The following is a 17,802-nucleotide window of genomic DNA, read 5'->3' as shown; positions in this document are numbered from 1 at the left end:
TTCTCCATATTATAAATATTATATTTAACTTTTTTAGAGCATTCAGTATTATAAGATCACTACTACTTATGTGCATATATTTTTAAATTTCCTCAAGTGGAAACCTTTAGTTTTACACCTAATATAGTTAAATATATATATATACACACACATAAATATTCATATAAATGCTATCTATATATCCTTACTGTTTTATTTATTGTCTAAGTATTTTTATTAATTTATTGAGATGCTTAGAAAAATTAAAATTTTTTTATAACACTATTGAAATATTCATTTGTTATATCATTCACTCAAAATTTCCCCTAATTGTAAGGGACTTTATGTAATATGTTCTCCAGCAATTCAATAGGGAAAAAAATTATTTTAACCTAACATCAATATTTTTTTAGTACAACTTAGGTTACCTGACCAATATAGTTTCTTGAAGATTGCTCTTTAGCTATACTTTCTAGTCTCCTCTGTAGTTTGGTTGAACTATGTAAATGGGTTTCGCCCAAAGGAGGTGGGTGGAAGCAACCAAAGTCCCTTCGTGACCGGATCAGGGTATTTCACTATCCCTCTATAGCTATGCTGTTCACTATGGTAGCCAGTGGCCACATGTGGATATTGTGCATTTGAAATGTGGCTATTCCAAATTGAAACATGCTACAAGTGTAAAATACACAATGAATTTAAAAGAAATAGTACAAAAATATTGTAAAATATTTTTAAATTATTAATATGTTGTTATATCTTAAACAGGTAATATTCAGGTGTATTTGATCAAGTAAAATATATTATTAAAACAATTTCACTTGTCTCTTTTTTACTTTTTAAATGGGACTACAAGAAATATTTAAATTATATAAGTGGTTTGCATCATGCTTTTATTGGACAATGTTGCCAGTTTTCCATATCTTGCTTCTTTAATAAATCCACCACTCACACCTTCAGTTCAGTAATTATGCAACAATATTTATTGTGAATCTGCCAAGGGCTAGTTATTCTTCTCATAACCCCTAACACCTTACTGATAGAACAGACTATGGGGCCATATGACTCCATGATAAAAAGAGGGAGGAGGTTACCTGATGTGGCAGCTAAATTGTATGACAAGATTTTTTTGTGCCAAGAAGAATCCCTGCCAGGATAAGTGTGAGAACTGACTATAATGTGACATTCTGAATGGTGTTTTAAGAACCACAGATGCTGGGGCTTGTCTCTTAGAAAGAATGAGCACACAGAGTTATGAAATGTTACAAGACGCCTCTGCCTCATTCCTTGGGCTTCAAGGGCCGTGGCATTTTGACAATGCCCGCGAATTACCCAGGCTTGCATGGCTGTAGTGAAAGTTCTAAAAAAGGGACACTCATCCTTTAGGAGCAGTTTAAGTCTGACTATATGGACTTGTTGCTGAGATTTACATGCTTTTCTCAGTCCTTTGCAAATAGTGAAAACTATTCATAGACCATCCCCCCACTCCCATTATTATTCAAGGGTTTAGACACAGTTCTCATGACTACTTTTTCTTTCGCAGAATAAATGTAGAGGGCTCGCTCCTTCACAACTCCCTTCCATCGTGTATTACTCCACCCAAGACTGTCTTCTTGTGTTAAGACAATTCTTTCCTACATTATATTAATTCTACATGTAGGTAAAACCTAATTTTAGAGATTCAGCTAATTAGAAATGAATTTAAGCAAAATAAAAGCAAAGTGTTCAAATAACGAATATGAGAAAGGCATCACTTAGTTTATTTTCTAATTTGGCTAAACACTCCAATTCTGAGTTTTCTCATAGGACTTTCCCCCTGATATTTAAATCATTGTTCTCCTTTTTAACCTTACTTAATCTAAAAAAGTTTCCTCGGCTCTGTAAGGGTTCAGAACGACTCACCCCAAGATGGGCCTCTGTGGTATGGGGATTGTATTAAGCTAAAGGCAACCAAGACCCTATGGGCTTAAGAGAAACATCCGCCCCCCTTTAATTAGCTAGAATTTAAATTGGGAGAGTTGCCAATAGTAAGAGCTATCAACAGAAATAATCTTTTATGCCTTGTCTATAGGGCAGGACAAACTTCTCATTACAGAACATCTGCTGTTCTTATGTCCTGCCAATGACCTTCCTCCCCTCTGAAGCCCCAGGGCGCCTTGTCTCATCCTCAGCTCAGAATGTCAGATATGCCACATTTTCTCTTTCTGTCTCTGAACCTCTCCTGTATGTAGGGTCTCTGACTCTCTCATGTATGTGGGTTCCCATGCATATGTATGGAATTAAATTTGGTTATTGTCACTTGTTAATCTGTCTCATGTGGATTTAAATATTAGACCAGCTGAAGAAAGCTTGGAGGAAGAGGAAAGTTTCTTCCTTCCCTACATCTTTTAAATCTTTATTTTTCATATACCTTTAAAAAGAGTTGTATCAACATTATTCTTTAATATTAAAGTTTACTATAGCCCGGCTGGGCGTGGCTCAGCGGTTGAGTGTTGACCTGGGATCCAGGTGATCCGGGTTCGATTCCCAGTCAGGGCACATGCCCAGTTGCAGGCTCAATCAATGACTCTCATCATTGATGTTTCTCTCTCTCTCCCTCTCTCTCTCCCTCTCCTTTCCTCTCTCTGAAATCAATAAAGATATATTTAAAATAATAATAATAATAATAATAATAAAATTTACTATAAAGCCCTGCTGATGTGGCTCAGTGGTTGAGCATTGGCCTAGGATCCAGGAGATTCAGGTTCGATTCCTGGTCAGGGCACATGCCCGGGTTTCGGGCTCCATCCCCAGCAGGGGGCGTGCAGGAGGCAGCCGATCAATGACTCTCTCATCATTGATGTTTCTCTCTCCCTCTCCCTTCCTCCCTCTGAAATCAATAAAGATATATTTTTAAAAAATACAACAAAATTTACTATAAAAATTTGCTGTAAAAATTGTAAGAAAACAAAAATAACATCCTGTTGTTTGACCCCTAAATCCTCCCAATCATTTAAAAAAATATTGCCTGTTCATTCAGCCTTTGGTTCTCTTCACATCCAAGAAGTAAAACACTTTGCAAATGACAGAGTTGAGTCTAGCACCTAGATATGTACATCTCTAACTCATTGTGTTTTTTTCTACAAGAAAGGTAAAAGGGTAGTAAGCAAATTACCAGGCTAGCATAGTTAGACAATAATATCTATGTGTGATTTTTTTTTTCAAAAACCCATGGAAAGAAAATTCTCATAGACCTCTGCCACCAGAAATCCTGAAACTGAAAAACATAGGAAAATATATTCCTCATCAACCAAAGACAACTGAAAGCAAATGTTATTCATGAAGAAGCTTTGTGATTTTATATGTTTAGGAGAGTGGAAGAAAGCTAGCACTTGTTTTGTAAGTTAGCACTATTTGTTTTATAACTTGAGGCTGCTGGTAAGTTACCTATCACTAAAAAGAAATAGAAAATACACTAAATGTAATATTTATGTAATGTAATTGTTTAGGATCTTAGGTTAATCAGGCAATATTCTTAATGGTCTTTAAATTGTTTTTAATCCAAAGTAGTTGTTTATGACTTAGATGATAGGTTTGTCCTTCAGAGGATATATCTAAATGCCTTAAAGTATAGGCTTGAATAAATTGCAGTGTCTAGGACCATAATACTCTACTTACATAGCTCATTTAGAATATTATCAGAAGCAATATTCATTTGAACTGCTTCTTTCAAAATATATGTGCATATTCCACAGTGAGGCGTACCTAAACATCAAGGGAATATTGCTGACATCCTGAAATTGTAATCCATTCTTCAAAAGTTAATTATGATAATAAAATCAGTAATATAAAACATTCTACTCTGCCTTTATTCTTAAAAGGTAGAGGCTAAGTCATTTTTACTTGAAAACTGGCAGGTAGAACTCAAACATTACCGTTTTTTTGTGGTGATAAACAATGCTCCAGATTCCTGAAGAGACTATTAAAGAAAACCTAAGCCAACATTCATTGTTACTGTATATATTTTTCCTTCAATATCAGAAAAATATATTAGTATGAATGTAAAGATATTTTTAAAAATTATCAGAAGCTTGCCTATAAAACGAGAAGAGAAATCTTTTTAAAAGGCATAAACCTATAAGCATAAAGAGACATTAGCAATCAAGATGTTAGAAAATTTGGGGAAGGATTTCCATGTTTTATGGCAGAACCAGAGGTCTCAGGGTCACTAACTACAGTACCTGCCCAGGATGAGGAATCCAATGTTCTGCTTGAGCTGTGGTTCCTTTTAATGTGGAATGATATTTAACAAAGAACACCCAAGTTCTATTGTAATATTTTGATTTATAATAAATATATATCTGGTCCTATAACCGCATAGGAACTTCATTTCTTTGATATGACTTTTTGCTTAATTCAAACTAGCCTTAACTAGTGTAATAGCACCATGACTCACTTACTTCCTTTCTCCCAGATCATTCCACCTCTGCACAACTGCACCTCCAATCCCTTCCTTAATCATTAAGCCCTTAGGACCTCAGGTTCTGGTCTGCATCAAACAGTTTTAGGAACAAAGCCTCAGCTCTGTTGACCATTTAAACAAAGTTTTAGTCAAACTAAAGATAATAACTTTAATTGTGTTTTAGCCCCAAGCCCAAGAAAAAACAAAGCTACTGATCACACCCTAGGGAAATCAGAGCTGCCTTTGCTAGCATCAGGAGCTGATACAGTGATCAACTGCTGGCTCCAACCAATCAGTAGAGCCCAAGACCCTTAGTTACCATGATTAATTTTTCCCCGATATAATCTGTCCCCGTGTGAGCCTTGGGGAGCCAGGTTTTAGAGCTCCAGGTGCCATTTCCTCAAATAAACCTTTACTTTATTAGTTGCAAACTCTTGTTTTAGTTTTATTGGACTTCGCAGTGCACAGGCAAAGGAATCCCTTTAGTTCAGGGACAGTCTTCGGTTTCTGGCTCAGAGTTCCTAAAAAGCCTTGGAATTTGCAATGATAAGAACAATAATGAATGAGGTGACTTTTAGAAAGCAATTAGGTAACTTCGGGGAGGGGTTGGTTGCCAGAGAAACCAACAATGAACAGAGAACTGGAACTTTCAGTCCCACCCAGACCTCTGGGGAGGGGAGAGGGACTGGAGATTGAGTATAATCACCAGTGGCCAATGAGTTAATCAATCATACCCGATGTAATGAATCCTCCATAAAGAAACCCCTAGGCAGGGTTTGGAAAGCCTCCAGGTTAGTCAACACCAGGAGATTTGTGGAGAGTGGGACATCTGGAGAGGGCCTGGAAGCTCTGTGCCCCTTCCCCACTCCTTGCCCTCTGCATCTCTTCCTTCTGGCTGTTCTTGAGTCATATCCTTTTATAATAAACTGTTAATGTAGTTAAGTAAAATGTTTCTCTGAGTTATGTGAACTGCTCTAGCAAATTAATAGAACCCAAGGAGGGGGTTGTTGGAACCTCAGATCTATAGCCAGTGGGTAAGTCGGAAGCACAGCCTGGACTTGGCCACTGGCTTCTGGGGGGCAGGGTAGTCTTATAGGACTAAACACTTAACTTGTGAAGTCTGAAGCTATCTCTGAGTACAGTACACAGTGCCAGAATTGAGTTGAATTCTAGCATATCCAGCTGGTGTCCAAGAATTGTTTGTTCCTGTGCAAAACTCCTCCCACTAGGCATTATCAGTTGACACAAAATGTATTTTTAGGAAATACATTTTAATAAATTTCTAGTTTTTATTGAAATTTTCAATTCAAATTTAATATGGACTTTTTAAACACCCCATATTTAAAAAAAATATATGTTTTTATTGATTTGAGAGAGAGGGAGAGGGAGAGATGGAAGCATCAATGATGAGAGTCATTGATTGGCTGCCTCCTGCTGGGGATCGTGCCCGCAACCTGGGCATGTGCCCTGGCCTAGAATTGAACTATGACTTCCAGGTTCATGGGTCTATGTTCAACCACTAAGCCACACCAGACCGATGCTCTAACCACTGAGACAAACTGGTTAGGGCTACCTCTGTGATTTTATAAGTAAATGTTCTCTTATAGTTCTGGTCTTGGCTCTGAATTCTTTCCTAGCCAGAACCCAAGTACCAAGGTTGCTAAACCCAGGTCCGGTCTGACCCCAATGGTCTAACACCTGGTGCCACTCCCACTGCCTACAACATAACCAGCTTGTCTAATTCCAGAAGAAAATGTTATTTATATTGGAATGTCATTTAATTTATGCATTAACTTAAAAGCAATAGATATTTTTATGATGTAAAGTCATGCTCTTCAGGAAAAAGGTATGTCTTTTGTGTGATTTACTTTTGCGTCTTTCAGGAGAGTTTTAAATATAGGTTTTGAAAATTTGCCTCTTGATTTTGGGGTTGTGAGGATATAAAAAAAGAGCAGAATAGGACATATTCTGACATAATATCTAAAAGAATTACCTCCCTCAAGCCCTTCCTCAGGAAGCTACTACTCAACTACAGCCAAGAGAGTAAACCAAGAAAGATGATGACATAGGATCTAGGACCCTAAGGGTTGAACACAGAAGAGAAGTAGAGTGAGGTCTTTGGAGAGTAGCTGGATACCAGGGTAAAAAACATACATTCTAGAGAGTGATATGAATAACAACAGGATTGAGTTCTCTTAACTTTAACTCTTTGTGATACTGTTGTAATTAACCTAGTTATTAATAACTGGAAAGGAGCAAAGGGAGGATAAACACATGCCCAGTAAAGTTGGAGTGATGTCGGGAAGGTACTTGTCTGTCAGTCACACCTGGGAACAGGTCGTTGGCCAGAATGGGCATGGCCACTGCATGCATTCGGAAATTTGGGGTACTTGATTCCCTGAACAAAGAAACTCACCTTGTGCGCTGGTGCTCTTGCTGCTCTGGAGACTCTTGTTGAAGGGGGAGAGGGGGTTCTCTTGGCTCTCCAGCATTTGCCCAAATGGCCATGTCTCACACACAATGGACTAATGGACTGTATCAGGTAGCCTGATGCTGAACTGGCCACCTGTCTCCAACATGGAAAGCAAGCTCTGCACATTGGCTTTGCTTTTAGCTTTACTGGGACCCCAGCTACACTTCTTCTATGACTGGAATTGAACTTCAGAAACCCAGGGATGTAATTCCATGCAAATAAAGATCACTCATCCTCCTGTGTGAGTCTCAGAAAATTATTTTTCTTGAGATATTATATGAATTCCACCCCCAGCACCCAGTGGGGAAGGGGACACCCAATTTCTCCAATAACACTTGGACATCTGACAATGACAAGCACACCTTCTTCTTGATGCTCTCTGCCCTTCTTTGTCTCTTTTTCTTTGATTTACAGGATCAATATTTTTGTCACCCAGCACTCAATTCATGGCCTGGAGCTCTACCTCAGGTGCCCTATCTATTTTTCTAGTCATCAACACTAACAAACTTAATCATAAAGCTGTGTTTCCAAACCTGATATTTTTTTCCTATACATTTCTTGTTAAATCTATTCAGTTCCCATACCTCATAAACAAAACTTTATGTAACCAAAATCCATCAGCTCTCATACTTCACTCAACAAAATAAAAGTCTGTCAGACAAACACCAGGCTCAAACATTCTTCTGAAAGGGATTCAATTCCTCTTGCCCTCACAAGAATATAAATAATAACCAATACTAATTAAATGTTTACCATGTGTCAGGTATAATTCTATGTGCTGTGCATGCAGAACATCTTTTAATCTTTTAAATAAATATTTGATAAGGAAGTTGAGGCTTAGAAAGTTTAGTAATTTATTCAAGTTTACACACACTAAGCGCTAAACCGGGAATTAAAACTCAGGCTTCTGAATCCAGTATTTGCCCTCACACTGATTTCCTGAATGCCTCAACCACCTTTGACCAAATTTGCAATATCTAAAATCCAAGTGACCAACAATTCTCAAATGTGTCTCTCTCTTCTCCTTTCTCTGTTTCTATACCAATTTATGGTATCTGTATCTACCTTGAACCCATTAGATTCATTCCTTGTCCCCCTTTCCCAATCATTAACCAAATCTTGTTGTTTTCATCTATCCAACCAGGTTATCTCCATTTGTATCATCCTGGCCCCCTATCAAGACTTTGCCATGGCTGGGTGGCTAGGTTCAAGGAAATGTGGATCTTGAACTCAATGTTACAAGTAATAGGTACACAATAAATAATGTTAGTGAATGTTGAATTTAGGTTTATTTTTATCAAAGCATGTTTCTTTAAATATGAAGGTTAAAAACTTAATGTATATACATAGTGTTCAAAATATTTATTCTCCAACTGATAGAATAGTTGCAGGTAATTTTAATAATAGGACCACTTCTTATAAATAGTAGCATCCATAGATCAATCATGTGTTTTGAAAAGAGTGGTTTTTCTGGGGGCTAGGTGATCTAAATCAAAGAAGAAAATGTTTAGCAAACTCATCTATAATTTTCATTTGTTCTTAGTAAATAACAGCTTAAATTAAACCAAGGAGTGACTTCACTCACATTTCTAATTAAGGGGTCTGTTTGCCTCCATCCATGAGTGGGTCACAATTCTGCAGAAGACTGAAAGTGATTGTTTATTTATTGATCACCATTTGTCTACTTTTATTGTTTCTTCTCTGTGCATACAGAATCGAGATAGTGAAATTAAGGCTTAAATTGGGATAAGATTAAACAAAGGACTTTTAAAACCAAAGTCTACTTTTTGTGGTCTAAGAACTCTAAAAATCTGCCTATAGCTGCATTACAAGAGAGGTTTCTACTGCTGACTTATACCAACAGGTTACAGTCAGATGTGATCTTAACTCTGTCTTCTAGCTATCATTATCTTAATTTTTTAAAATTGATTTTAGAGAGAGAGGGAGGGAGAGGGATAGAGAGATGGAAACATCCTTGAGAGAGAAACATTGATGGGCTGCCTTCTGCGCACCCCCTACTGGGGATCAAGCCCAAAACCTGGGCAAGTGCCCCAACCGGGAATTGAACCAGAGACTTCTTGGTCTATGGGTTGACACTCAACCATTGAGCCACACTGATCATAATTTGATAGAGAATTCTAGGAAGCCAAAGGAACTCTGGTAAGGTCAAAAACATAACCCAATAAGTAGAGCACAGAGGGAGACCCTCAGAATGCTAGTAAAATGAAATTCTTCTGCAGAAGGAAAATGATGAACAAAAGAGAAATTGAAAGACAGTGTACGTCGACTGCAAAATTTAGGTATATTTTAGATATTTATTCCAATCAGATATACATATTTTAGGACTTGTAACATAAGACCACTATGCCCTGGCTGGGTGGCTCAGTTGGTTAGAGTGTTGTCCTGATACTCCAAGGTTTTGGTTTGATCTCCAGTTAGGGCACATACCAGAAGCAACCAAGGAATGTATAAGTAAGTGGAACAACAAATTGATGTGTACGTGTGAGTCTCTCTCCCTCTCTTCCCCATCCCTCGCTTCCCCTCTCCCTCTCAAATCAATTAATCAATAAACTTATTAAAAAAGAAGACCATTATAAGATATGTGTGTATGTGTGTGTGTATATGATTGGTAGGTTTTAAATCTTTTAACACAAGCCCAATTCTATTATTGACCTTGGATCCAGGCGATGGGGTTCAATTCCCAGTCAGGGCACATGCCCAGGTTGTGGGCTCGATCCCCAGTAGGGGGCGTACAGGAGGCAGCTGATCAATGACTCTCTCATCATTGATGTTTCTCTCTCTCCCTCTCCCTTCCTCTCTCTGAAATCAATAGACATATTTAAATAAATAAGTAAATAAATAAAGTTAGTGAATGCAGACTGTGTATGTCTATCAAAACATGTTTCCTTATATATAAATGACTGTTTATGAAGGATAGGGACTTAAGGCACATACAGAATATTCATAATATTCACTGCCTGACATAATAGTTGCAGGTAATTTTAATAATAGGAACATGTTCCAACTGGGAACTTGTTATAAATCTAAGTCCCTGGGCTCTCTCTCTAGACTCGTGAAATAAGAAACTCTGGCTGTGGGTCCCAGCATTGTTTTAACAAGCCCTCTAGTTGAGCCTGATGCAGCGTGGTGATGAGTATATGAGATATCAAACAACTTGACAAAAAAATGTAAGCCACTTGCATTTGCATTTTAGCTCAACCAGTCTATTCCTTAAGTGTAAAGTGTAGGCTTCAGATTCAATTTTGCTATAGGGTATCGAATTACTCTATCATTGCCTATTGTTTTAAAAGTTCACATTTTTCAGCCAGAAGTTGAATATTAACATGATCGAACCAATATTTCACTGTTGGCCTAACCCACCCTAACAACAATCTAATTATTCAGCAACAGCATTGTGCTCCCTCTCACACCGCAGATCTCACACAGATCTCCTCTACACTCCACACAGGAAAGACCAAACTTCTTCAATCTTTCCATGTTTCTACATGCAATTCCTGTTGCCTTAATCTCTCTTTAAATTGTCTTTGCATGATCAACCTCAGATTAAATGGCCCCTCTTTTCAATAGCTGCCCTCATCTCCAAAGCAATTAGTCACTCTTTTTTCTATGTTCTCACAATACTTCTATTAAAGGTCACGTTTTATTTTAATTATTTGTTATATAATTGTTTCGTCCTTTAGATAATAATCTCCTAGAGAGGAAAAACCATGTTGTATTATGCCTTTATCAATGTATAATACTATGCCTGCCACATGGTTGTCACTCAATAGGTACTTGTTAGATGTTGAAAGCTTGTTTTAACAACCATGTATCTCATGGTACCAGAATACCAACTATTCTTCCCATAATGAAAATAAATCACTAAAGTGAACGACTTTAATATGTTTTGCTAGAAAGACAGGTAGGGCCCTAAGACAGAATAAATCAGATAACTAATTTGCCTATCTCCCATAGAGATTTTTTTTTTTTTTTTTTTTTGCTAACAACAATCATGCTAATTGGTAAATATTTACATTTGCCAGCTAAATATGCTTGCCACTGAGACTATTCTATATGATGAAGGTGTAGCAGTCAACAATTCTAACTTTCTCATAAGATATTTCAGAACATAGTAGCTTAAGACTACCTAGAATTATTAAGAGCTCAGTAACAGTGGGCTGATCAGGAACAACACATTTTTAAGAAAGACTGCAATATAAACAATAAATTATTTGTCTTTCATTGAGAACTGTGAGTCCTATCACAATCCAATTTTCCTTTCACTAACTGAGTGATATCCTTTGTTACTTGGGTACTTTGCAAAGATTAGATTCAGGGAAACATTCAAGGGAATGGTTCTCAGTGGATTAAACCATTAGCATAATTATCTCTCTTGCAAACTCAGACACATCATGCTAGAAGTCATTGTAACATCTAGTGTAGATGTTAAGGAGTCCACATGTGAATAAAGCAATACTTTGCATTTCTCATTATATTACTTTAAATAAATATTTAAAATATCTATTTTCATCCTTCCCTCTGACAGCTTTCAGTCTTTTCTCTATGAAAAAGCTGAAGGGATTAAGCAAAAACAAACAAACTCATAGTATGGTGATTACTAGAGGGAAAGGGGGTGGGGAGGTGGTAAAGGAGACCTGACTTTGGGCGGTGACCACGCAATACAATACAATATACAAATAATGTATTAGAATTGTACACCTGAAACATATATAATTTTATTAACTGATGTTACCCCAATAAATTCAATAAAAAACTCTCATACACAATGTGTTTATGATTAGTGGAAATAAAAATATTAATAAATAAAAACATTCACAATTTACATGATTCTATTGAAAACTAGAGTACTTCACTCACCAAAACCTAGCAGCATGTAGAAGTATTAACATTTAATGCTTTGGAAATCATTCAGAAAAAATCGATTAAAAAAGTTTCTCAACAGTGGTTGAGTTTTGGGGTTACTAACCATTCAAAGGTAGGTTAAACTCTCTATTCATATTGCAAGCATTAAATACCTTCTGTTCTTAAGTTTTTAATGTCTTCAACCCCCCTCCCCACACTTCTCATAAAACTTATTCATTTTGCGACAAGTGCCCCTCCCCCAAACTGTAGCATTTGGTAGGTGGAACAGTCACAACAGTAACAGATATGGAAATAGCCTGGGTTTCAGAGTTCAGTTTGCAGGGTTCCAGCCCATTCTCTTCCATTCCCCTTGAGCAAGTCACCTAAGCTCTCATTGAGCTCATTTTGAATACTTATCTCATGAGGTCATTGGTGCAGCTTATCATAAAAATATAACGCTCAATAGTATTATTAATATGAGGATACACAGGGGGAAAGTTTCTAATCTTTGCTATTTCTGAAGTGGAATTTCTATAGTTTCCTCTACAACAATTGTACCAAATGATTCAAGTGTTACCAAAGCCTTATATGAGCTGCTTACTGTGATCCAGAGACGTGGCTCACTGCCCTTCATCCACTCTAGTGATCTAATTCTTCCTGATACCAAACAGAAGTGAGACACAGGAAGCCAGAGGCATAGAGTGGTCTGTTTATACCTCTGGGGAACCTTCCATGATACAAAAGTCGGCTCAATTACTTCTGTTAAATCAGGCCCTTTGCAAAGTAGTAATACAGGGGTGGGGCGAAAGGAAGCTTACAGTCGTGAGCACGTGAAACATGGAGTTTATTCCTGTATTATTATTTATTAATATGTATTATTTATTTGTATTACTGTAAACCTGCTTTTGCCCACCCCTGTATAGAAATGTCACCTATATATAAGTTTAGAACTGACACAGAAGAAAGGCATATATATATTGTTATTGTTACCCCTTTCAATAAAACAATGTTTTGCCCTTATGTCCCAGTATTTTCCTTTTATGTAATGAAAACATTTAATTAACTTGAAACATAACAAGCTTACTGAGTATATGCGCATGTGTTTCTGGGTTTGCATGTGCATATTGAGGGCATAGACTGGCATAGATAGTATAGCATGATAATAAAACCATCCAAGGAAGGCAGGCAAAACCAAGTTCAAGAAAGAAATGAGCAGGTATCAGGAAAACTGCATAAATATATAATTCCTTCAATTCTGAAAATATATTACACAACATCAAAAATGGCAATATTTTATGTTTATGTTTTACTATTTATAAAACTATTTTAATATATGTTTTCTCACAAAGCAGACATGGACATATAAGGGAAACAAGACTTAAAGAATTTGAATTTATGTTTACCTTTCTTTCCAAAATGAATTCAAGTGTGGATATAACAATTTTCCCTAAGGCTCCATGGCACAGAGCTCTGTAAAGAAGTCTGATTTACTGACATACAGTTTTAGTGTTAATTTGCTTTATATTGTGCTCATCATGCTGGCCGAAGGTAAATTATAATGAATTCTTGGGAAAGGTATGTTATATTAGTTAACTCTATCTCATGCTGTCCTGAAATCGTCCTGGTTTTTTAAGTATGGGCACATATGTCATGGTAATGAAGACATAAATTTATTATCATATCATGGACTCCTGTGAAGTTCATAGACAGAACCAAGAACATATTTCTACTTCATTTAAATCAAATAGAAAGTATACTGCTTTTAGAAGAATCACACAAAAAAGTGCAGAGAGAGGATGGGAATAAAGATAATTACTAAATCTTGTATAATATCATAACCATCGTATAGCTCATTGGGAGAAGATTTAAATCTCACAATTGGTCTGGTAGTAAAGTAAATATGTGTCCCCACAGATTTCTTTTTGTCTAATACAAAAATCAAGCAACCTTTATGACAAAATTATTTTTGGTCAAGATTTCAAAAGTGTGCTTGCCTTAAATAAGCTATGTGAACGAAACTGTATGAATGAACAAGATCCTCATTACGTGAATTATATTTGTGGTACCGATTTTTAGAATTATAAAATATCTGCAAATTATATGAATAGAATATTTACCTTGAATTAATCTTTCCCAGCAATGGCTTTGTATTTATGTGGAGATAAGCAATGTTTGCTTATCTTTAGAGAATAGATGTGATAAATCACATTCTACATTCTAGTAGAAATTTTTTGAATCGAAGGTTAATAGAAGTGCTCTTTTGAAAAAGATATAGGGCCTATTTTAAAACGGTACTGGCAGGGTGAAAAATCTGTTGGATTTACTACAAAGGTACATTTGGCTTTAAATGACACAAATGATAAGGTTATATTTAAGCACATTTTCCCCTTAAAGTATCCCTTGTGCAGCTTTACAAAATAACAAGGAACTACTTTGCTGTCTCTCTATACTTTAAAAATACTATGTATATGTGTGTTAATGCCTCACTGATAAACATTTTAACTCATCAGATTCATTTTTATTTCTGTGTGTTTGTCTTTGTCTAACTTACCACACAGATAGATGATAATTCTTCATTGCTTTTTCTCTTTTTAGAGTCTTCAACACATTCTTTTCCATTCAGAACTTTTCTTTTTTTTTCTTAAACTTAGCGTATATTTAATTATCTGTGCTACTGACCAGAATGCACTTATTATATTTATTTAGTGCACTAGTGATTCTCATTGGGGTTACAATGAAAACAAATTCCTGCCTTCAATGGGTTCCCATTTTCTCAGCCTGAGTGTCCTGCTCTTTGATGTTCCTGCCTTTAAAGCAGCGATTTTCAACAAGTGTGCTGCAGAATTTGTAAAACATGCAATACCTGACTATTTAGTCAGGGGCACTGACCTCTTTTCCCTTAGACTGTCAAATAAAAAAATGACAACAGCCAACACAGCAATAGCTGTCAAGTGTGCATGAATCAAAATTATGCCTATTTTTTGTCAGATCGGCAAAAAATGTAAGATATTTTTTGGTGTGCCGCCGAATTTTTGAAATAAGAGATGAAGAAGGTTGAAAATCCCTGCTTTAGAGTCTCTCAGTCTACACAGCTTTCTTCAGAAAGGTTTCTGGATTCGTTCTAGCCCAGAGTACTGACCACCCACAGCCCACCCAGTGCTACTCCATTTAGCAATTATCCAACATCTTCCAAATGTGTACGTTCCAAGAGCACAGAAGATCCAACTTAAATGAATTCTTTGTCTCCTACGGGCCGAGAATCCTGCTGAACACCATGTAGTCATGCAACAAATATGTGTCAGAGGCCGTATCTCACAGTTATATCTATCTCTTGGCATCACCAAATGGGTTAAACTGAATCCATCAGCTTTATATTAATTCTCATAAGTATATAAACATAATTTTGTCATGTACCTGAGAGTTCAGATAACATGGAAAATATATTTTTTTCAAGTTCTCAAAATGAGAAATCGACACACACACATATAAATTTTATCTCTAAATATTTTGCCCTGTCTTTGTAAACATTTATTTATATTCCTGATCCCTAGGATATGCCCAAATCTGAAACTTTAATATTTGAAAGAATGGCGACTCTCCTGATCTGATTTGAATTGGCTTGGGGAGAACATTTATAAAGTAAATGAAAAGCAGGAGTTGACTGTAAGGTGGGGGGTTGCTACTTGGGACCAAATCAGTGCACTCAGGTATGTGATTATTCAACAGCTTACCCAGAAGGGCTGGGAAAAGTTGCCCTAAGGCAGTACCAACAAGGTATTCATAGAAGATAAGATATTGAACTAAGATTTGTATATTAGCGCGGGAGTTGTGGTAAGAGATGGATGATCTATTTAGATTTCTGGAACGAGAATTCACACTGTGTTTGTCCTCGGCATGGTGGTTACACACCTTATTAAAATAACTCATTGGTTTAATTCAAAGATTCAGAGTACAATGTTACATTTATTATTTCAAAAATCTCTCTTTCTAATGCTGAGTTGTCAATATATTTGTTTGAAAGCGTACATCTATTGCCTATTTCAGAATTCTAAATAGAAGAACATTTTAATGAGGACAGTAGATAGAGAAATTAAGCCATATATATCCATCTGGTAAATATTCTGAGAATCATGAATTCCTATCTTAAATATTTCTAAGTTTATTTTTCCTTTATTCTTCTTCATTTGTGTTGTTATAATTTGTTTGTAATTATTTGTACCCCACTTAGTTAAAAAAAACCTTGAGAGTTTGAAAACATATGTTCTTTCTTATGTTTATTGTTTAAATCTCTGTAATAGCAATTTATTAATTATTAATTCAGTAAATAAATACAAACGGAATTTGATTAGGTCAAATTCAGTAACTTTACTCCTTTCCAATATACTAAAGAGTACCTAGCAAAATTCTGCTATCAAATGCCACAAAGAATGGCTGAGACTCTAAAATCTTTTGTAACAGGAAAGAGAGCACTATTTAGATCACATCTCCCAGTGGATTGTTTTGGATCCATTACCAAGACTTTTACAAAATGACACAGGCCCATGAGTAATTCATGTGTATTACGTGACTCCCATATATTATGTCACATTATATATTATGTGACTCTTAATCATCACAATAACATATGTATGTGATGAGCAATCCTCACAATAACATGCAAAATAACCATTTAAAGCCTTGAATATAGGGACCATGTTTTATTAGCTTTCTATTCCCATTATCTGGATTGGCTTTATTAGGCAGGCACTCAATACGCCTGTGTGCACATATCCATGATGAAAAGATGAGGGAACCAACTCGCAAAGCATTTGGTCTGCCCCAATCCAGAATTACTGAATTTAAATCCAAGTCTATCTAACCTTGAAATGCACACAAACCCTGCTTATGTTGCACTCTTGATGCTAGTTTTCAAGGTAAGAATATTTTTCTCTGTGTTCATATATAATTATCTAGAATGATGCTATCAATCATGAGTTGAGTTCCAATTACAAAACAAATATTATTAAGAGTACGGATTGGTGCCTGCAGAAAAAGAGGGTAAACTGATCATCATAAATTATTTGACACATGCTCTGAGTAACAGGGCTAAATAGTGTCAAGGCAGTTATACCAATTTTTCTTGAACTTGGTAAAGACCAAGAAAGACCAAAAAATGATAATTTCAGAACAATAAAAATACCTCGTATCTTCTAATCTGTGATATATACTAGCTACTCGATGGAAGATAGCTGTTATAATCCTCTGATGACTGATATCATTAAAGAAACATTATCAAGAACAACCAAAGATACATTTTGTCAAATAATTTCTCTTTACCATATATTCTGCTGTTTCCTCCTTAATTAAAATTCAACATAATATACCCAGATTTGCACGGCTAAAATAAAATGACACTATGGAAAAACAATATGGACATTTAAATCGCACAGGTACATCGTTCATTTTGAATATCCAGCAACTTATATTACATCTTAAAAAGAGAAGTAACAAAACATCCTTACCTTAGAAAATTGTGCATTTATCCATTTTGTGAATGTTTTCTTTTGAACATCTTCTCTTTCATCTACAAGGAAAAAGAAAAAAAGATGAAGAGTTCAGAAGCAATTTTGAATATCATTCATGTCTTATAATAAAAAACTTAATTATTATATATTACTGTTATTTTATATCTATTATTAAATTCACTGATAAATGAAATTAAACATGAGTGATGTTGGTATTTGATATCAGAACTAAAATAAAATCTGAAAAATAATTGATATGGTCAATTCCATACTCATTCAAGTATTACATAAAGGCATTACAGAAAAATAGTCTCATCTAAATAAATGAAATATTATTTATTCCTCTATAATGACTAGATACTCGAGCATAATCAAAAGAACCTATTATCTGTCATTCTTCTGAAAAACTACTCCTGAGCATTTCCTCTTAACCTTCACCCCCAATCCGTGTAGAAATCATTTTTCCCTCCTTTGCAATAGCTGCATACTCTAACATGGGCCCCTAGCATAGCCCTTTCCCATTATAGGAGAGGCTTCCTGATCAT

The 17,802-nt window shown here is 35.9% G+C and overlaps 1 protein-coding gene across 1 annotated transcript in view; it reads right to left on the bottom strand.

The window, feature by feature from the left end:
* DMD (dystrophin) overlaps positions 1 to 17,802 on the bottom strand; it is a 1,831,916-nt gene that overhangs the window by 1,637,040 nt on the left and 177,074 nt on the right. Inside the window, exon 2 of the mRNA XM_087813416.1 lies at positions 17,255 to 17,316. Coding sequence (XP_087669542.1) covers positions 17,255 to 17,316 — 62 coding nt within the window. The remainder of the gene's footprint in view (positions 1 to 17,254; positions 17,317 to 17,802) is intronic.

This window comes from Miniopterus natalensis, chromosome X, assembly GCF_054644295.1.
Source record: "Miniopterus natalensis isolate mMinNat1 chromosome X, mMinNat1.hap1, whole genome shotgun sequence".
Lineage (NCBI taxonomy): Eukaryota > Metazoa > Chordata > Mammalia > Chiroptera > Miniopteridae > Miniopterus > Miniopterus natalensis.
Note: the sequence above shows the minus strand (reverse complement) of the source record. Positions and strands in the feature narration are given on the sequence as shown.